This window comes from Pantherophis guttatus, chromosome 1 (genome assembly GCF_059756535.1).
Source record: "Pantherophis guttatus breed Tessera chromosome 1, ASM5975653v1, whole genome shotgun sequence".
In the NCBI taxonomy this organism is placed as follows: Eukaryota; Metazoa; Chordata; class Lepidosauria; order Squamata; family Colubridae; genus Pantherophis; species Pantherophis guttatus.
Genome location: NC_142063.1, coordinates 291,381,942 through 291,403,843, shown reverse-complemented (window position 1 = coordinate 291,403,843; position 21,902 = coordinate 291,381,942). Strand labels below are relative to the sequence as shown.

The 21,902-nt window shown below is 39.5% G+C and overlaps 1 protein-coding gene across 2 annotated transcripts in view; it reads right to left on the bottom strand.

The window, feature by feature from the left end:
* Positions 1-21,902, bottom strand: part of TOGARAM2 (TOG array regulator of axonemal microtubules 2) — an 80,119-nt gene that overhangs the window by 9,697 nt on the left and 48,520 nt on the right. For both annotated transcript variants that reach the window (XM_034427983.3, XM_034427982.3), the window contains exons 10-18: positions 18,523-18,687; positions 17,439-17,580; positions 14,660-14,765; positions 10,336-10,571; positions 9,555-9,713; positions 9,352-9,469; positions 8,890-8,993; positions 5,921-6,119; positions 4,892-5,108 (exon numbers count right to left, since the gene is read on the bottom strand). In XM_034427983.3, coding sequence (XP_034283874.2) covers positions 4,892-5,108; positions 5,921-6,119; positions 8,890-8,993; positions 9,352-9,469; positions 9,555-9,713; positions 10,336-10,571; positions 14,660-14,765; positions 17,439-17,580; positions 18,523-18,687 — 1,446 coding nt within the window. The remainder of the gene's footprint in view (positions 1-4,891; positions 5,109-5,920; positions 6,120-8,889; positions 8,994-9,351; positions 9,470-9,554; positions 9,714-10,335; positions 10,572-14,659; positions 14,766-17,438; positions 17,581-18,522; positions 18,688-21,902) is intronic.

The following is a 21,902-nucleotide window of genomic DNA, read 5'->3' as shown; positions in this document are numbered from 1 at the left end:
TCGTGATTCATAAAATCCTATAATACGTCTGGCCTATTCACCCAGTACAGTATTTTCATATCGATATAAATCTATGTGGTATGAAATTTACAACAGTCCTTGGTTTTGTAGTTATTGGCAATTGCAATTTCTGTCTTTGGAGAACAATGTTTGAAAGAAGCCGTCATTTAGACATGGATTTATGTTTGTTTGTTCTTCAGAAATGAGCTCGGTAAACTATAAATTTCCTTTGAAGAAGAAGAGTACGCATTGGAGATATTTATGGATTAGAGATAGGAGAATGAGCTGGATGAAGCTCATAAGTTAGGGCTTCTATAAAGCCAGCACAGAAGAAGCTTATTTGGGAGATTGTCCTCAAATCAAGAGCAAAATAACTCATGGACTATATTCACACAACACACATAACCTTGTCCCTGAAATTTGTAGATTTACACAATACATGGAGCCATACACTAACCAAACACCCCCACCCACATCCCCATCTTAACATCATACAGTAAGCAATGAAAAAGCAAACCAGGATTCAAATTTACCAAACTTATTTTTTAAAAAAAATATGACAATTTATAAGGCTGCCTAGTCAAGATGTGACTATGGGTAGATAACTATCAATCATACAACCACATTAATAATTAAAAACAAAAAGCAAGCACTATGCACAAGGATAAAAATCCAACCAAAAATCCAGTCATTGAATTAAATGGGTCTAGCTAACACCCATGTCCAATGCTTATTGGAAGAGTCAAGTCTTTAACATCTTTCAGAAGGTCATCAAGGCCATTGAAATTCTAGGAGAAATTCTAGGGGCCACTGGCCCATTGGTTAGGCCAGTGGGCCCCAACATTTTGGGCACCAGGAACCTGTTCCATGGTGAGAAGTTTTTCCATGGACTGAAGGGAGTGTGGTTGCCTGCATCCAATGGATGGGGCTCCACTTGTTTGCGTGACCTGGTTTCTGACATGCCGCGGCCTAGTGTTGGTTCACAAACCAGGGGTTGGGGACCCCTGGGTTAGCCAATATAAGAGAGATATGTCCCATTACAGGTAATTCTCGATTTATAGCCAGAATTGACCCTGCAATTATGCTAGTAAATTGTGCCAGTCATTAAGCTTGTCATCATGTGACCATATCCAATTTTACCTTTTTTTGTGCTGGTCATAAAGCAAACATGGCAGTCATTAAGTGAATGCCACAGTCAGTAGGCAAATACCGTGGTCCTTAAATGAGCCCATTGTTTGCCATAGATATTTTTTGCTGGAAACCAGAAGCATGTCCCAGTTTCCGGCAAAAAAAATCATATTCACAATCACATGGCCACGGAATGCTGTTTACAGCCATAAATATGGGGGTAGTTGCCAAGGGCCCACAATGCAATCACATGACTAGGGCAGAGACAGCCATCACCACTTTGAATCCAGGACACAAGTACCTTTTAAAGGGTTTGCCATAAGCTAGAACAGTGGTGGCTAACCTTTTTGCCATTGCATGCCAAAAAATGGGGGAATGCAGGGTGGTCGTGCATGCGCCCATGTCCACACCCATAATTCTATGTGCCCTGCCCTCCACACATGCGCACAGACCCCCCCGTGCTCCCCCTTGACATGTGATGGCCTGGTGGGCCCAGTAGGCCTGTTTTTTTGCCCTCCCCAGGCTCCAGGGGCTTTCTAGGAGCCTGGGGAAGGGGGAAAAGCCTTCCCCACACCCTCCCAGAGGCCCTCTGGAGGCCAGAAACAGCCTGTTTGCCGATTTCCAGTGGGCCCAAAAGGCCCAAAAATCAGCTGGCTGGCGCACGCACGCATGCGTGCTAGAGCTGAGCTAGGGCAACACTGGTGTGTCCACCAATATGGCTCCATGCCATAGGTTCGCCATCACGGAGCTAGAATGTCAGTAAGCAACCAGTCATAAATCGAGGAGTACCTGTAGATGGCATTGTTTAATGGAGAGGATCCATAGCATGCCCATGTTTAATCTATATCTATATTCATGCTGCCAACTGAGAAATGGAGTGGAAGAATCGAGTAGAAATTATGGTACATCAAATTGCATGTAGGAACTTTTTGTTAATTCTCTTCAGTTAAAAAATAATCATAAAAAAGAAATGGTTTAGTCTTCTACCAGCACTGAATTTTACATGGTGGAGCATCAAAGTGCAGGTCCACTTTTGCAATCTAAAATTATATTATTAGCTTCTCATGATTCTACTGCCTAGTTCTAAGGCATATACAGATCTGGCCTCTCAAGCAAATTTGAGATTCCAGATTGCCCTACAAAGAACAATATAGGGATAGTTCCATAACTCTAACACCCAGATCATTGGGGTAGGATGTATTTTTACTGCAGAATCAACTTTTAATGGGACATAATTTTCCACCAATCTGCAATAATTGACTGCAAAGGCCTTTGTTATTTCAAATCCAATACTGCGTCCCTCCATCCCATATATGTACAATTTCATTTTCATTTAGAGGAAGTAATAGATGGCAGTTTTTATAGAACCCGAGATGAGTTTATTTTATATCTAGTAAAGGTTCCTAGGTAATAATAATAATAATAATAATAATAATAATAATAATAATGATGATGATGATGATGATGATGATGATGATGATGATGATGATGATGATGAAAAAATCACAAAGTACCGGGACTTACAAATTGAAGTTGAGCGACTGTGGAAAAAGAAATTGTGTGTTGTCCTGATTGTAATTGGAGCCCTTGGAGCAATACCCAAAGGGCTACCCCGCTATTTAGAAATTCTAAATTTGCCGGACTTGAACATTTTGACTCTACAAAAAACCACCTTACTCGGAACAGCTTACATCCTCCGACAATACCTTAACAGTTCCTAGGTCCTTGGTTAGGACTCGAGCTGCTGAGCTATTAACCAGCCTCAAAGGCTGTGAATCTCACTAAAGATTAACCAATAAATAATAATAATAATAATAATAATAATAATAATAATAATAATAATAATAATAATAATAATAATAATAATAATAATAATAATTTTATTTCTATACCGCCCTTCTCCCGAAGGTCTCAGGACAGTATATAGCCTATTAAAAGCACAAAGACAAACAACAATTTAAATAATTTAAAATTATTAAATAATTTTAGCTCAATATTAAAACCCCCAAAAATTAAAAACATCCAATTTAAAATCATTACATTGATAGCCCGGCCTGGCGGAACAGCAGGGTCTTAAGGGCATAGCAAAATACCCTGAGGTCAGAGATCTTATGCATTTCCGGGCGCAGTTCATTCTACAGGGCTGGGGCTCCCACAGAGAAGGCCGTGTGCACACCCCCGACACATGATATGGCCCCCTGCGCCTGTCATACCTGCCCCTCCCACTCATAATTTCAATTACACTGCCCTTCCTGTCGCCCCCCTGCTCCCTGGTTAAATTTCCTTCCACGACCCCTCTGCTGCAGCCAATCGACCCAACACGACCCAGTGGCTATCTGGACCCCCCCCCCAGGTCCACCTTTACAACCCCCTCCCTTCCTCCCAGGTCCCCTTAAAATTTTCATTAAAATTTTAGATAAAAAACCCCTCAACCCCCTCTTCGCTACATGCCATCTCTCGGGGTTCCAAAACCCATCATCAAGATAGGCCCTCGATAAAATGGAGGGCCAGGCCTGCGAGAGGGGGGAGTCTCGCAGCACGAAGAGCTCAGCCAGTGAATAAATCCTAAAGTCTGTCTGGGGAAGATGAACGAGTCCAAGGATTCAATGGTGATGGTTAGAAAAAGGTCCAGGAGAGAAAGTTCACCATTCCGGCGCGGGTCAACCGGGCTCCACTGTCCTCTCACAACAGTGGAGAGGGGTCTCAGGCCGCTGCCCCGGGAAAGCAGTGACCAAGCCACCCTCTCACAGTGGCTGGTAACAGCAGATCTTATTCGGTGACAGCTGCAACAGAAATGACTCCCTCGATGCCTGTGCCCAGGCTTAAACCTCTCCTCACAGCAAGGCATTACAGATGTCGATAGTACTAATGGTATAGCTGGAACCGGGGGTCAACTATAGTCATTTTAATGGTTAATGAGTCCAAGTGCAGGAAGGGTCCAGTCAGGATGATAGTGATCCCAGCCAACGCCCACAACCGGGCTGCGGTGGGAAGAGGGGGGTGGTGGAGACAGACCAGGGCGATAGGCCAATCCATGCCAGCTCTTCCAGAGCCCAGCTCTTCCCAAACCCTCTAGTCTCCACAAGATCTTCTAATCCCGCCTTAAATCCCAGGTCTTCAGAGGGGTCACCAACCGGGCAGCTCCAAATCAATCCGCCAGGAATCCAAGATAGCTCCTACATTGCCCCAAGACATTGGAGCCTCACCCACAAACCGCCACCTTGGAGCATGGGCAAAAAGGTAGTGGAAGACTCTTGAGTTCTAGTCCTGCCTTCAGCCAGCTGGGTGTCCTTGGGCCAGTTATTCTCTTTCAACCCTAGGCAATGGCAAATTACCTCTAAAGAACATTGCCAAAAAAAACTGCAGGGACTTGTCCAGGCAGTCATCAGGAGTCAACACTGATTTGAAGACACACACACTCACAAACACATACACACACACACACACACACACACACACAATAATCAAGCTATTCTACCACTGCTAACTAGAACTGTGAGGGGAGATTTGCTCTAAATCACATATTCTAAACTTATATGTGAAAGTAAATGCACATATACTGAGATCTACAATTGGGGAAACTTTGGATATAATTTGTAACTCAAATAAAATATGTCCTCAAAAGTATGCATTAAGTTAGCACATTCACAGTCTACCTTCTTTAAAATTCTATAATTCTTTTTCTCTGGTGGGGGAGGGGGGGAAGATATGATATAACAGCAAACACAGAAATACATATATCTTGCAAGTAGATAACCATTACCTAAGTAAGTAATCATTGTGTCCAGAATCTTTACTGCCGCACTGTAAATCCCAGAATTCTTTGAGTTTAAGTTGTCCATCACTATCGTCACCACAGAGAACAGGACTGGATTAAAGCCATTTTTAAGCACTGGAATCATGGAGACAACTGATTCTAATGCATACTGGTTCACCTTCTTGTTGGAATCCTGAAGCCTCAGGGCAAAAGTATCAAAAATCTGTTACATTAAGAAAATAAGCAAATAAATTCTACCATAAATATCATACATAGAAATGTGGGAATTTTTCCAACAAGTTATGAGCCAGTACATGAAAATTTTGCTTTAATATATTGTGCCAGTCAAATATCTCTTGTATTCACCCTCATTTATCAAGTGTTAATAGAGGTCATTTGCAACAAATCAAACCATCTTCCAGTTCATTCACCAAGGCATATTTAGCATAAGATTTTACAGATGTAAAAGTAAAATTGTTAATCTTTAAGGTATAATAGAATAACATGTTCATTAAGGAATGGCAGGGGTGTCAAATTCGCAACCCGGGGTGTCAAACTCCCATGCCCAGTTTAGTGAAGGGGAAAAGAATCGCAATACGTCATGTGACGCCGCCGTGATGACGCAAGTTTGACACCCCTGTTATATGGTATGAAAGAAAGCTCCCTTTCTAAGTTGTATACCTTCAAGGTGGGAAACAAGAGGTAAAGGAAATATGCTAATGTTCCTATGGGAAGCAGTTTTAAATTGAGGGGCTAATAGTATCTCTCTCTCAATGAGATGAAAGCAGAACTGTTTCTACTCCTGATGTTTTAACAATTAACAAGATAAAGCAGAAGTGGATCTCCAACAAGGAGAATCCATGTGCCCCAACTATTATAAATAATTCTTCATAAAAAATAGTAAATTGGAGAAATGTTTTTTTTTAAAAAAGAGTACAATTAATTCATCTGGCTGTTTGCTAGGATGGTACTGCCCTTGCAACTTTAATAAATATTTATGTTTTAATTAAGGATACTGGTATTCATAATGGATACCTGCACAATATTTGAAGAGACAAAGTGTGGGTTCTTCTTGCAATGGTCCATTAGTAAGGCTATTCCATCTATTCGTATCTGAAATTCCTTGGCCACAAGCAGTTTGTTCAGCTCCTTCAGCTGTTCCATTACTTCTATGCTGCGAAGTGAAGAGCAACGAGCTGCAGGTTGCGAAAAATTAAGAACATCTGAGGTAGACCTGGAGTTGAAAAGTGAAAAGCTTTTCACCATATTTGCCAACCATATTATAATACAGTAAATAATTTTATCAAGCCCTGAAAGGAAGCACAATTTGCAGTATGCCAAATATATCGTGCAAGTTAAACAATGTTCACTTAACCTTCATGACTCATTCCAGATGCAATATGCACAACTCTGAATCAACTTCAGAATAGTACAGTAAATTAGACAAAGCTGGAGATGGGATTCTTTTAATTTATTTCCTTGAGTTTACAAGTGCATGGCCACCCATTCCTCATTGATTCTGAATAGCATATAAGAGATCAAGCTAACTAATTATATGATATTACAAAAACACATGCAATTAAAAACAGTGCAGTACAATTAGTAGCATTAAAAAAAAAAACCTTTGAACACTCTAAATAGGCCAATGGTGTCTTGTTAAAAGCCTCCTCTCCCAGACAATTGTTGATATTTGACAGATCTCTGCAAAAGTCCTGAAGGTGTGGGGCAGATAATAGAGAAGCAGGCAGTGCTATAGGTTTTATGAATTTAAACTGTGTGAGATTTTCTACAGCAAATTAAGAATTGTAATTAGTCTTGGAAATAAACTGACACTAAGGGTAGGTACTTCAATATAGGGATGATTTTTGAGAAGCTTCAACCTCCCCACCATATTCACGGCTAAATGCAATTTCCAAAATGCCCCACAAAAATGAATTACCCTAAATCAAATGAGATCATTATGTAACCGATGCACATCTTTCTTCCCCAGATAGGGACACAACTGGTTTATCAACCAAAGCTGATAGAATAGCGCCTTTGGCACAGATTTTGTGTGATTTTTAATGTGCACACTGGATTTAAGAGGATCTAATCTGATTTATGCCTTACAGAGGGAAACGTGCTGCAACAGCCCAATCTTCATCACATAGTGCCCAATCAAGAGCAAAAATAAATCTCCTTCAAACATATCTGGTTGTCCCCTTGACTTAATATAAGATCAGGCATGCTATTCTTTTTGTTAGAGACCAAAATAGCATTAAAAAAAAAAAAAGAAGGAGAAGAAGTATCAAGAGTTGTAGATGCTCAGTCCGAGTCTTCAGATAAACTTAATGGATATAAAAGCTAGAGACAGAAGTTATTATGACTGAATGGGTTCTACTTCCCCTCACAGGACTGCCTCTTCTTTGTCCATTATATGTCCCTTTGCTCATACTTCTTTGATGAAGTATCCTTTTAGTCTTCCGGAAGAGGCTAAAGAACTCATATGCAGCCTACAACAACAATAGGAGTATGAACTATACAAAGGAAAGGGGGGGGGTAAGAAGAGCAGGAGTCCACAGACAAAAAGAACAATTTGTAAATTTGAACAGTAAGTCTGGAGAATTAAGACTCTACCATTGGTTTTGCAAATGATTTCAAATGATTAAAAACACAGAATCTTTAAAAAAAAATCTTAAATTCTTCCTCAGTTGTGAATTAGCAGTTTCCTTCTCTCTTTCTGTAAAACATATCCTGTTTTTCTTTATTCCTTGCTGCTCTGTTATTGCTGATAGTTCTGCTAATTACTAAAATGTGTAATTTCATGCTCCAGGCAATGCCATCCAAAGGATGTCGCTCACTCAGTGCCAAGAGAGATGGCTTCCACCAGGTGTGGAGCTATGCAGCAAAGGGCAAGCAGGCAGTGTGTATTTCCAAAACATTCTCCCTAAGCCATCAAGCTCTCTCTGCAGCTAGAGTGGGAAGACAAATAGTAAATTCAGCTGGAAAGTTGCTTCTCTGAGATGGCAGACTTAGAAGAAAATTTACAGTATACGCATTCTAAAGAAGAGAGAAGAGGATTAGCTCTCTATATACAGTAAGGGTGCTTATCATAAGGCAACAAAGAGACACCGCCAAATAATGCTTCACTGACATCTAAGAGCTACTTGAAAGTGTGCTGCCTGGATGCAGAAACTCTGTTCTAGGGCAGGGGTCTCCAGACATGGAAGCTTTAAAGTTGTGGACTTCAACTCCCAGAATTCCTTGGCCAGCCATGCTTAAGTCTTAAAGTTGCCACATTTGAAGACTCCTGTTCTAGAGGACAGACAAAAGTTTTCACAAGTAAGTCTTCTCTCCTAAATTAAGGGTTTTCAGCAGTGGCATAAACTATGTGTCAACTTCAAAACAGATCGGGCTTGTCGCAGCCATTTTCTCTGTTTCTCATCTTGACACACTTGTGGGGGGGGAGCTCTGGAATGTCAGACCAGACATCAAGAACTTACTATCTTGTGGGAACCAAGGTCATCCTAACAGGTGCTGGCCAGAGACTGGAAGAGGTTACCAAGGAGATGCCAGAACATCTAACTGGACAATGTGACCTGTGACAAGGAGGGAGGGAACTGTCTAATCTTTCATTATACTGAAAGTGCAGGAAATAGCCAGAGCTGGTTTGTTTTTTCAACTGTGATGAAATGATGTACTCAATAAAGGAGTTCTTTGAGAAAGCTAAAAGTCTCAAGAGTTGCTGAATTGGTTGGGCTCATTACTCAGAACTTTGACATTATGAGGAAAACATCAAGCATCTCAAGCAAATGAATTATGCTTAAAGCAACCACAAAAGAAAGGCTCCAGAAAGGGAACAAGCTTTTCCTTTGTAGCCTCTCAACATGCATGTAGAATGTAACGGGCACCTGAGCTTTTTTAAAAAAAATAAATAAATAAAATACAGCATGTCTCCCAGTGACATGCTCTGTGTCTTTCCAAAATCCAGCTAATCACAGAAACAATGATGCTTCCCACCATACCCTTCGCCTGAAGATAGGCTGTCCAGTGAGATTGTCAAACTGCCAGTCTTTGATCCTCTGTAACTTTTGGCAGAAGAAGCTTGGGAGGCTGAATCTTCTGTCCCCTATACAGATAAAGTCCCACAGTTATTTTAACATTCTGGTCAATTACACACGCCTCCACATTTTCATGTTAAATCATTTGGCTGATTTGGACTAAGAATGTAATGCAAAACGAGCCATTGTGGCTTGGAAACCATGGTGAATGTATTAAGCTGTGTGAACTCTGCTAATTGGGGTGTATTTAATAAAGCAGAGTTAAGAAAATGATGGTTTTACTGCTATAAGTGAATGCAACTGGTATATTAGTGCTTTACGTCATTTCTGAAAAATACTCAATTGTGCAGTCAATGCCCATGTACAGAATCAGATATTCTGTTAATTTATGCATTTCCAAGATTGTCCCTGGGCTTCCATACTTACTTTTTGTTTAATTGCAGCCATGACATCCCGCAGGTCATGTGATGGTACATTTTGTTTCAAATACCCATCAAATTTTGAATGACACATAAGCATGTTCAGCATCTTCCGGCCATAACATCTAATGGAGGAAAGGGAAATCTTTTTAAGGTCACCAGAGAATAAAATTCCATCTTCATTGAGGAAATGGCATTTCCTGCTGTTACCTTGTGTCTTGATGGCAGTCCTGAGCCATCTTCACTAATGTCTGCACTAACAACTCCGTACTTTCCCGATTGCCCGAGAGCAGTTTCTCAGCCCCAATTTGTTCCATGACTGTCAGTAAGTGTCCAGCAGCACATTTTCGAATGAGAGGGTTTCGGTGGCTGCAACAAAATGATCAGCGTTGTCAGACACAGGGTACGTTTTGTCTCCATGCCAAAGTAGAAACCTGCCAAGGTGTAGGCTGATAGCAACAATTCTTCTAGCTCACCTTCATTTATCCTACAGTGTATGCTTCTCTTAGAGTATGAATGGGAAAACACACTCCTGTGCAAAAGAAAGGAGTCACAATCTACCATGATGGGCAAACACAATTTCCAGCTTAATTTACAGTGTTGCTTAGTGTTCTTTCTGTTTCTCTCTGCCACTCTATTTCATGGACGAACAGTTTCAGGTCCAAAGAGCTGCAATACTAAGCCAAATTTCTGGTTTCCACTTGTAGGCTCATACAGAAAAATTCAGCCATCCTCTGGCAGGGATAAGGAAAATTTTGCACCCTAAGTGCTGCTAAACTAAAACACTTCGTGCCTGCCTCCTTTATGTTCAATAGTGAGGAGTGCTAGGAGCTGTCATCAGCTACCTCTGAAGGGTTACACATTTCCCCAAATTCAGAGGTATGGAATTCTCTCCTACAACAATTTTCTTTTTTGTAAATGCTAGCACTTACTGCTCATGCCCATAGACCAGCAAGGATTGAGATTGCAGATGAAAAGGTAATGTACATACGTCACTCCATTGGCCATGAGGGCTGTCATTGCTCGCGAAGGAGTCACACTCTGTGCCATGATCCCCAAGGATTGGTCAGCTGCTTTCTGGATGAATTCACTAGTATCACCTGCCTTTTGAAGCAGGACTCGAGAAATCTCCTCAACCTCTTGATCCATGTGCTTCTTCATAGCTTTGAACAATTCAGCGAGTGTCCCAATAGCAAACCTAGATACTTTAGATCGTAAGTTGCTAACCTGATAAAAGAAAGTCATATGATCTTATATAATTTTGCAAATTGTAAAGAACAACAGCCAGAGAATCAATACAGAGCCATTTTCTTATCCAAATAAAGTCTCCAAAATTCAGCAAAGTGCAAAATCCCTTAGATGTCTAAGGGATTAGATGTCTAAAACTAGTATCTCTTATTTTATTTACTTATTAGATTTTTATCCCAACTTTATTACTTTATAAGTAACTCAAGGCAGCAAAAATATATATATAGTACCTTTTTCCTCCTATTTTCCCCATAACAGCAACTCTGTGAGCTGAATTGGGCTGAGAAAGAGTAACTAAGCCAAGGTCACTTAGCTGGGTTTCATGTGTAAGACAGGACTAGAACTCACAATCTCCTAATTTCTAGCCAGCACTAAAACCACTACAGCAAACTGGCTCTTATTTTTCTCTGACTTCTGAATATTACTTCTACATACAGAAATTTATTGTACAAATTTTTACAATATATTTTCCAAGTTCCATGAGAACTTGTACCAAGGGATTATATGTACTTGCCCAAAAAGCTATTATAAGCTCCCAGGTCTACAGTATTTCTTGATAGAAGAAATAGAAAACCTTTATTGCTATATTCCATGTGACAACCAAATTTTGCTTTGCCTTTATCTTGACTAACACTTTTTAAACTCCAGAACAGAGTCTGAGTTTATTATAATTTTAGAGAAAAATGGGAGACCAAAATTATGCCAATGGTTTCCTAATATTTGCCTAAAGAGGAAGCATGATGGCCTTTGAAAAGTCTGCTGATAGCAGCCTATCAGCTGTTCAAACAATGAACAAGTGTGGAGTTGGCTTGTGACTTTGCTTAGCTCTTGCTTTTTATTAGAAGGGTTTAAAATGAGAGCAATAAAATCTCTCCGTTAAGCGGTCAAATACAGTAAACAGAAAGTCCACTGTAAGCAGGTCCAGGAAATTAACTCCCAGAACGCAAGAACTAGCTAACTCCCAACATCCAATATGAGTTTTATAAGGCCAAACAGTATTTAGGTCTGGGAAAATGGAAAATGCAAGTACTGGTTTGGTCATGCAATTTTGATATTATTTCTCTTTTCCTTGGTAAAATGTTAAGAATCAGTGAAATTCCATTGGTAGAATAGAGAGAATCAAGACGTTTATAGTTAAGGAACAGTAGTCTGTCCTTCAGAAAGCCTGGAACTCTATGACTGTATACAAAAAGTTCATTCATTCACTCACTCACTCACTCACTCATTTAGCTTAGAGATTGCCCAATTCTAAATTACTCTGGGTGGCAACAACAAAGAAACAACCACTATCCTATAGTAAGATCTAAGAGGAAACTCAAGTTTTTAATGACTTTCTGAATACCATTAGGGTGGGAGCCATATGGATCTTGGGGAAATGCTATTCAAATAGCAGCTGCTGAGACAGAAAAGGCATCTTCCTAGGTCCTGAGAGATGGCATTGTTTAATCAAATTCATTAGTGTCTTAATACTAAGCCATAATAAATGAGTTCATATATCACTCTAAGCATGAGCTTCTACCAGAATGAAAGGAGAGGGGCAAATAAGATAATTTGCATCACAACATTGCTTTGCAAATTATATTATTTAAAAAATTCTGGCAATGTCTGGAATGTAAATATGAAAAACCAGGCTTTACATCATGATGGCCCAAGACATATCATTTTCATATCACTGTAGCATACTATGATTCCAAGCAAAAAACCCCAAATAAATTCCATTATCCTTCAGCATTCTGCACAAGCCATGTAGATGAAGGGATGGTTTGATGATAACCATGGATAACTTTCAATAGCAAGGCATTTGACAAGACAACTTGAGAATTTTCCATTACTTTTGATTAAACTTTAGTTTTGATATGCAATAGGTTAGTTTCCAGAACACATGCAGAATTTAACTATACAACATGACATATATATATAGTATATGTAAGAATAGGTTTATTTACTACATAAGAATTTATGATTTGACACATTTGGTGGTGTATAGATACAAGTAAATATAAAATTTGCTCCTCATTCAATTTCAAATACACGTAAGCAGAAGACTTCCCCTTTTCCTGAGTATCGTTTTATATTCTTCATAATCAACATGAATGAGCCAGACATCCAGATTCTTGCATTTTATTTATTATTTATTTTGGTATCTTCATGCCAATGTTGACTCCTGGCAACTGCTTGGACAAGTCCCTGCACTTATCTTGGCAACATTTTCAGAAGGGGTTTGCCTTTGCATCCTTCCTAAAGCTGATAGACAGCCCCAAGCCTCAAGCAGGCTCAAGGTCCTCCAGCTGCCTCCATACTTAAACAGGACTATAACTCACAGTCACCTAGTTTCTAGCCCAGTATCTTAACCACTGCACCAAACTGACTCTTAGTTATTCCTAAATACTAAAACTAAAATGTTCAATTTCATTCTCTTTTCTGACCTAACTTGCCAGTTTTATTTTACATACAGAATGTATTTCTTATACAAAACTGTCACAGTGTCTTTGTCATATATCTTACACAGAAGAAGTCATAACTCAGTGGAGAACATATACTCTCTATGCAGAAAAATACCTGTCACTGCATTTCTAAACCTGTTTCCATTAGATTTGACGAAAGATATATGTTTCCACAGTAAGGCATGTTTCTTAAGCTTATACTTTGCTGTCTAAGGTCTGGAAAATTTGTCACGAGTAAGCTACCCAAACAAGCATATCTCAGTCTGCAGAATACAATGATAGTCCTTTTCTACTACTGTCTAAAGCACAATTGAATACTGTATACAGCATATGTTCACAGATGCAAGAACCAATTTTACATCTCAAAACGCAAAATGATTGGTGACAATAGAGACCTTTCTAAAGACAGACGTCTCTCATTTTATTCACAGGCACCTCCCCTGAATCAACCAGCCAGTAAAACAACACAATTGAATGTACCCTGGCTATCTGAAGGACTCCCTTGACTATAGGAAGGTGAGGTGAGGTGAGGAGAGGCCAGCCAGTCAGCCATTTTTGTCCTCCTGAAAACAATTGTATTCTGGGAAGTTTACAAGAATTTTACGAAGAAAATAAAAAGTACATTAAAATTAAGGTGACCATCTTTTTTTACAATGAGAAGGAGGACATGTGCATGTGTGCCGTGTTGTGTTTCGGTAAGAAGTAAACAAAGCCACTTGCGTGCAGCACTCACTTGCGTGCAGTACACCATCTCAAAACAATTCTCTTGTGCGGAGTGCATGCGTCTCATAATCACATCTCGCTGCACTGTACCGAGCCTTGACGAATTGTCATGTCAAATACAAATACATCACATCACACGCAACGGATCAGATCGGCATCGATCAAATACGGAGATTTACAGATTAGTCTTCAAATATCGAAAAGGAGGACATGTAGGAGGACACTTTTCAAGAGAGGACAGAATTTACAAAAGAAGGACTGTCCTCCCTAAAGGAGGACGATTGGTCACCTTATTAAAATCAAAACTGTCACAACCTTCAATCAACATATTGTTCTCAGGTGTTATCTCAGGCCCCTATAAGCCTTTTGACACTATCTGGTTTTTAGCAGCTTCCAAAAAGCTAACCATGAGTGGGAAGTCTTATTTGTAAAGCACAGGTATGGGCACCGTGAACTGTACCTCTGAGTTCCAATCTAGCCCCTGTCACTTTGCAATGGTAAAGGCGGGGCCCTGGTATCTTCTGCTGGAAACTATGGACTTTCACACTTCATTCTGCTCCATTCTCTCCATCTTTTGCTCCCCTATCCTTCTCCTCATCATAATAAATTATGCATTATCTTAAAGCATGTTTTTCAAAACAATTTTATACAAATACAGATATGAACACATTTGTATACCTTGTTTCCCTGTAATTTTATTCCCACCCTGAAGATAATAAAAAGTTTATTAACTTTTTTCTAGTATAAATAAGCATAAATAGCACATTGGGCAGACACACAGGTGCACAAAAGTATAAAAGCTGCTTGGAGATATACTGACTGAATAGAAACAGATTGGAAAGCATCAGGTAATCCACCAGAGAAGATTGATTGGACATATGTTAAATATCCGTTTCCCACCTCCTTTGTAGCTGCCAAGGAAACATCATGAAGTCTACCCTGCAGAACTTCTGAATGGCAGGTAGCCAAGCATATGATGTTGAAGAGTCCTTTCTCCTTCAGGTGCCTGAGAGGCAGTTATCAGAAAGATGGAAAAAGAGAAGAGAAATCATTAGTCACACCTGGCATTTCGCAGAAACCTCATTTCTCATACTTGGTAAGACTGTGTGTGAAAATGAGATATGTCACAAAAGTAACTTGGTAGAACTATAGAAAAGTAAAGACTCAGAAGTTCTCATACACAGTGGATTTTAGAACTACTGTGGAAACACATTTTATCACCTGTGTATATAGTGTATATACCATACAGAATCCCCTGCGAATTAAGCTGAATAAGAGGGGGTGATTTATCTACTAGTTCTGCATAACAGGCTCCATTCTTGGAAATGGCTGAGCAGCAGAGTGGCTCCCCTCCAGAAAAGAAAGCTTTTATTCTTTGTACCTTCACCACCACTTTGTTCTTATTATACTATGCTCCCCAGCACCATCTTAACTACATTAACAACTTTGCCTGTTGGTGACCAAACAAAAATGAAGATAGGTAATAAATTTCAAAGTAAATGATTGGATTCCTTTAACTTCCTTGTTCATCCGACATATTTCTATAATTTTCTGCTTCTTGTGTACTTAAAGATGTTTCACTCTTGGTCTTAGACTTATTAGCAATATGCAATATCCTCCACCAAAATGCTGCTTTTATACCTATTTGCATTTCTGTGTTCCATTTCATGCTCTTCATTTGGGCAATGCTTCAGTTTTCTGAAGGAATTTTTATTCTCCCAGATAACTTGATGTCTATGGGGATTCTCAGTCATCCATGTCATGGTTGTCCCAAAGCAGTGGTGGGTTGCTACCGGTTTGCCCCGGATTGCTACCAGTTTGCCCACCCACCCGGATGTTTCTGGACATGCACAGAAGCATTGTGTGAGCGCACGTGTGAGCCCATGAGCGAACCAGTAGCGACAGGATTTGAAACCCACTATTGTCCCAAAGGTGCTTTTTCAAGAGGCAATTGGACTTTCTGGGTTTTTTTTAAGATATTTCATTTCTCATCCAAGAAGCTTCTTCAGCTCTGACTGGATGGTGGGGAATGGAAGGATTTATATTCCTTCCAGACATCTGGTCATTTGCATTCTTTTAGCGAGCCGTTGAGGCCACCTGGAGGTTTATTTGTATTATCAGGGTCACCTGACCCCCAAAGTGCTTTTTCAAGAGGCAACTGGTCTTTCTGATATATTTTTTTCTTCGAAGACGTTTTGCTTCTCATCCAAGAAGTTTCTTCAGTTTCTTGGATGAGAAGTGAAACGTCTTCAAAGAAAAAAACCCAAAAAGTCCAGGTGCCTCTTGAAAAAGCACCTTTGGGACAACCATGACCTGGATGACTGAGAATCCCCATAGACATTCAGGGTCACCTGAGTAGTTCAAAGGGATGTGGAGCCTTCTTGGAACTGTTGAAAGGACTGTGTTGTAGACTGGATATAAATGATATTGTATCCCCTTTCCCTCTATTGAGAAAGGGATGTTCAATTTTGACATAGATGGCCTCTTTGACCCCTCTTTCAAACCAGCGGTCCTCTCTGCCCAAAATGTAGACTTTGCTATCTTCAAAAGAGTGGCCTGTGTCTTTTAAATGCAGATGGAATACTGAATCTAGTCCTGATGGGTGATGGGTCCCAGATAACTTGTCTGATGTTATTCATTACCTATACTTATAATTGGACCTGGCCTTCCAAACTTAGTTGCATGTACATGTTACATGACACATTGTGAGTATCCTCAGGAGGAGCATGGTGGAGGATGAGAGAAGTGCAGCTGTGCCATTTAACACTACCTCCTTTTAAATATGCCAGGGGTGAAATCCAGCAAGTAGCGGAAATTTTGAGTAGTTTGGAGAACCAGCAAATACCATCCCCACCAAGCCACACCATACCCACCAAGCCACGCCCACAGATCCAGAGTAAAAAAAATTGGATTTCAGCACTGAAATATGCAACATTTGGCAAAAACAGGGCAGGGCCCTTGCCACTCAGTGGTGGCACCAACTTGACTTTTTTGATACCTTCTATAGGTGTCTCCGCCTCAGCTTCTTCTTCCCCTAAACTGGCCAGTCCCACCAGCTGCTCTGGAAGGGAACGCTAAAAATTACAATGACATAAACCCCATCCCTCTTCCTTATTTTTTGCAAAAGCATTGACTTTTTGTGATCAGAAAAAAAAAGCTAGCCATACAACATCAGCTGGCCCTAGCGCATGGCAAAGCCAAATCTGAGAAGAGCCACAGAGTTATGGGGAGCCAATGTAAAGAACCACCATGGAAAGGAAATCACAAGAGGTGAAATGAGGCACGAATTCCTGCCATTCAGGACCTACTTGTTTTCCCCCTACAGGGGGGAAAAAAGTAGTAAATCTGCCTTTCTTCCTGGGTGCAGGATGTAAGATTGCAGGCCCCATAGCATTCTCATCATGCAGACGTTATAATTATGTTGGGGAAACCAACATATCTGAGAATATTGCCACCTTTTCCCATTGTCTTTTATCCATTTCCCCCACTTTGAAGACATGTTTCAAAATGATACATGATTGTATTACACTTCCTAGTTCCTACCCAACTTGCCTTTAATGCATAAATTACAAATATTAATATTTTGGTGGCCACCTGCAGCACAATGTACATCCTGCACCAAATCTTGACATCACAGACTTTCATGCAGCATAGAAAGTAGTATTCTTCCTTTCCTTACCAATCATTGCTACTGAGCCACTTGAGAGCATCAATTAATTCATGTTCTGGATGAGACAAGGGTCTTATCTCAAAAGCATCCCTATTTACAAGGTCTTCTTCCCATTCTGGAGAGTGTTGGAGATTTGCTGGCAGGGAATTAGCTGTAAACATAAAATTACACTCAAATGTTATTTTATTTATATATCGGTATCAGTGGTGGGTTGCCCCCAGTTCGCACCGGTTCTATAGAACTAGTAGTAAAACTGGCGGGAGGCTCCACCCACTGACCCCAACATCATCAAAATGCTTCTGCGCATGTGCAGAAGAGTGCGCGCACCCGCGCAAGCAAAGCAAGCACACACACGTGGCCCCGTTGCGAACCGGTAGTAAAGGCTGTCACCCTGTGAGAGACAGCACTGATGTCATTAAGTCATCTAACATTATAATGCATAGTGCAAGGACCTTCTTTATATCTTTTTCCTATAAAACAACCAGTAAGAATGTGTGTGTGTGTGTGTGTGTCACATCCTACTGAAAAAAAATCTATCTATATCTATGTCTGTCTATCTGTCTGTCTGTATATCTATATCTATATACCTATATATAGATATATATATAGATATCTAATCTATGTCTGTCTATCTTTCTGTCTATCTATATCTATACCTATCTATCTATAAATCACATCCTACTGAAAACGTGATGCTTTTGCTGGGTTCTGAAAGAAGAAGACTCAGAAGTAGAGTCAGAAAATGCACATCTTTTCCTTCCAGGTCCTTCCTTCCTAATTGTTTATTGTTTAAGAGGTGTGAAAGAAACCACTTAAGACTCAAAAAATGGAGTTGCCATTGTCTGGCAAAGCAGCCATCATATTTCAGCAACTCAGGCTACAGGTACATCCTCACAATGGCTCTGGTTACCCTGTGAGAGACAGCACTGATGTCATGAAGTCATTTAAAATTATAATGTATAGTGCAAGGACCTTCTGTATAACTTTTTCCTACAAAATAACTGTATGAAGTCCATGAAGTTCTTTCCCATTCATATAATAGCAAGAACAAAAGGGGTACGTATAAAAAGCTGGCAGAATTTTTATGTCACACCTGACGCATGTCTCAAGAAATTGCTCTCTTGGCTGATAACAGGGATGCTGGGCAATGAGGGCCTGTTCACTCGTTTCCTTAAGGCCACCCCAACAGAAGCTCTGCAAGGGTTGCTCAGGTTGAGGGTAACAGGGGTGGCTCCATTGTGATTAAGCCAACTGGATCCTGCAGAAAGCAATTTAAGGAGGTCAGTGAAGGATGGAGGAAGAAACATCTGACAGAACATACAATGGAAGGGGAAAACAATTCATCTACTGCACTGTTGGACCAATGGACGTTCACATTAATAAATGATCAAGACTATTTTACTATCCTCATTAGTATTTCAGTCTTATGAATTTTTATTTTAAAAATATCCCTAAAAAATTCAACTGCTTATGACCGTATCAAATTCTGACACACCCAGCTACACATTAATCTTTATTGTATGTACTGGTTAATGTAAACTGATCAAGAAAGTGGAGATTTTTAAAATACGTATCACATTGATTCCATTTTTTGGACAAGGAATTTGCTTCAATGTCAGCATTTAAAATACAATTTCCCATGTAAGCTCTTTTAAAAAGATTCTAATCACCATTCTCTGCCTGTAACTCTGAATTGTGTGCTTTTTTTCCTTTCCTTTTTGGTGAGTTGACCAAAGATTTAGTTTGATAACATTTCTGTTCTATGCCTTAGAACAGGGGTTTCTAAACTTTTTTCCATCAGACCTCCCTTTGGTGTAATATTAATGCACACACTTCTCCTAAAAATCCAAACACCAAAATGAACACAAATCAAAACAAGAAGGAAAGAAGGAAACTTGGAGAAAGATGGATTTATTGTAACAATGCAACTAAAATGTTCTTCACATATTCCATGGTCTTTGTCTGCACTTCCCCAAAACAGCTACCCCTTAGATATGGAAAATCCTGCCTTGGAGCATTTCACTTTCTTTTCTTTCATTTCCATTTTAGAGATAAATCTAAATTGTAACCTTGTTTGTAGTTCTCATTGGTTATCTTTTTAATGCAAACCAAGTCCCATTTAGAAGGGGAAGTGGGGGGAACTATTGGGGAGGGAGATCAGTAATGGAGCTGAGTAGATCTAGATCAGGACTGTCTAACCTTGGCTAGACTTGTAGACTTGTAGACTTAAGCTCCCAGAATTCCCCAGCCATGCAAAAGGGTGTGTGGAATTCTGGAAGTTGAAATCCACAAGTCTTAAAGTTGCCAGGGCTGGACACCCCTGAATTAGGCAATCAAGTAAGGCAACTTCCAGCCATCTTTTGCTTTCTTTCCCCAGTCCAAGGGGTAAGTCTAGTTTGCCTTGCTTCATGTCATTGTAGCAAATGGGTCCACTCCTTCCTACCTGTCCCATTCTGAAAGAACTTCAACAATAATTCAACATTCACACACAAAATAGCTCAATAGTTTTAAATTATATGCATACATATATTACTCTGGCATCCTTTCTCATGTGAATCAAAAAGTGAAATGTTTCAGGTTTTGAAGAAAGGAAATACAAAAGCTGCTACCTAATTAATCAGGGATGCTATCAGGGGTGAAATCCAGCAGGTTCTGACAGGTTCTGAAGAACCGGTAGCGGAAATTTTGAGCAAATACCACCTCTGGCTGGCTCCAGGAGTGGGGAGGGAATGAGGATTTTGCAGTATCCTTCCTCTGGAGTGGGGTGGGAATGGAGATTTTGCAGTATCCTTCCCCTGCCACGCCCACCAAGCCACACCATGCCCACCAAGCCACGCCCACAGAACTGGTAGTAAAAAAAATTGGATTTCACCACTGGATGCTATCTTAATCAAGTACAACTTTTTTTTTACAAAAAGTTGAATTAATCACTGTATCAACTAAAGATGATAGCATTTTGAGCTCAATGGGATAATCTTCATTCCACATACACTGCTTGGTCCCAAAGGTCCACTTTAAAAAGCATCACTGGGCAATTGTCCTCCAAAAGACCACCTTTTCTCCCTAATTCTGAAAGGATAGTCTCTCAGCAAAAAAAAGCAAAGTAAAAAAAAAAAATGACCAGGCATAAGGGTCTGGATTTGGCAGAATGCAGACTAATATCTTTCCCTGCTGCAGCAGAGCACATTGCCAAAATTTCTTTAAAATGCCTCCAAACCTAAAATGCATAGTTAATGGAAGCAACATTGATGGTCTCTCTGAAAGCTTTACATCTTAAGAACATGTATCTTAAGAACATACAGCTTAAAACAAATAAACACTTTCTACAAAATAATTTTCCTTTGTTGTAATTTTTTTAAAATTAAATATTGTTGTGCACCTTATGCTCCTAAACACACCCATCATCTCAAAAGCTGTACAAGTGGCCCTAGGAGAACCTTTCAAAGTTTCCAGCACATTGAAAATTATAAAATTATAAAATTATAAAATTATAAAATTATAAAATTATAAAATTATAAAATTATAAAATTATAAAATTATAAAATTATAAAATTATAAAATTATAAAATTATAAAATTATAAAATTATAAAATTATAAAATTATAAAATTAGAGAGGGCCTCCTCAGGGTGCCATCAGCCAAACAATGTAGGCTGGTGACCCCCAGGGGGAAGGCCTTCTCTGGGGGGGCTTCCACCCTCTGGAATCAGTTGCCCCCGGAGATAAGGAGAATCCATGACCTCAATGCCTTCCGTCGCTCCCTTAAAACCCATCTTTTCCAGCAAGCCGGGTTGTCTTAAGAAGAAAATTTTAAATTCTTTTAATCAGTCTGTGATTTCTTAATTTTCGGGCCAAAATTTATATATATTTTTAAATGTTTTTTTTAATATTTGTATTCTATGTTTTTTATCTTGGCTGTACACCGCCCTGAGTCCTCAGGGAGAAGGGCGGTATATAAATTGGAAATTAAATTAAATTAAATTAAAATTTAATTTAATTTAATTTAATTTAAATAATGTGCTTGAAGGGACAAACCACTAAATCCATGGAAAGTGATCATGTTACTATATTTAACTGATTTGATGTAATTTTAATTCAGATAAAATTAAAATTAGCTTTTATCCTAGACCCTAATAATTTTTCATGCGCAAGTCCCGTTATGTTACACAAAAGCCAAAGTTGCTTTTTTAAAATATGTGGTTTGGACAAAACATTATGTCAGATCCAACAGACCCTGTTAGGGAATCTCTATTTTTAAAACATAAAACCCGTAGAAATTCACCTGATGTCAGCATAAATGGGGCCAATACTGGCATATAGATAGTTTTAATTAAAAAAAAACTTTTAAAAATTCATTTTAGTTGGCACTATTTTAAAAAAAGTGGTGTAAAGCAGCTACTATTATCAGAATTTTAATTTGCCAATATAACGTCCAACTAATCTTCTGTTGGATGCTGCAGCTTCAAACCAATCA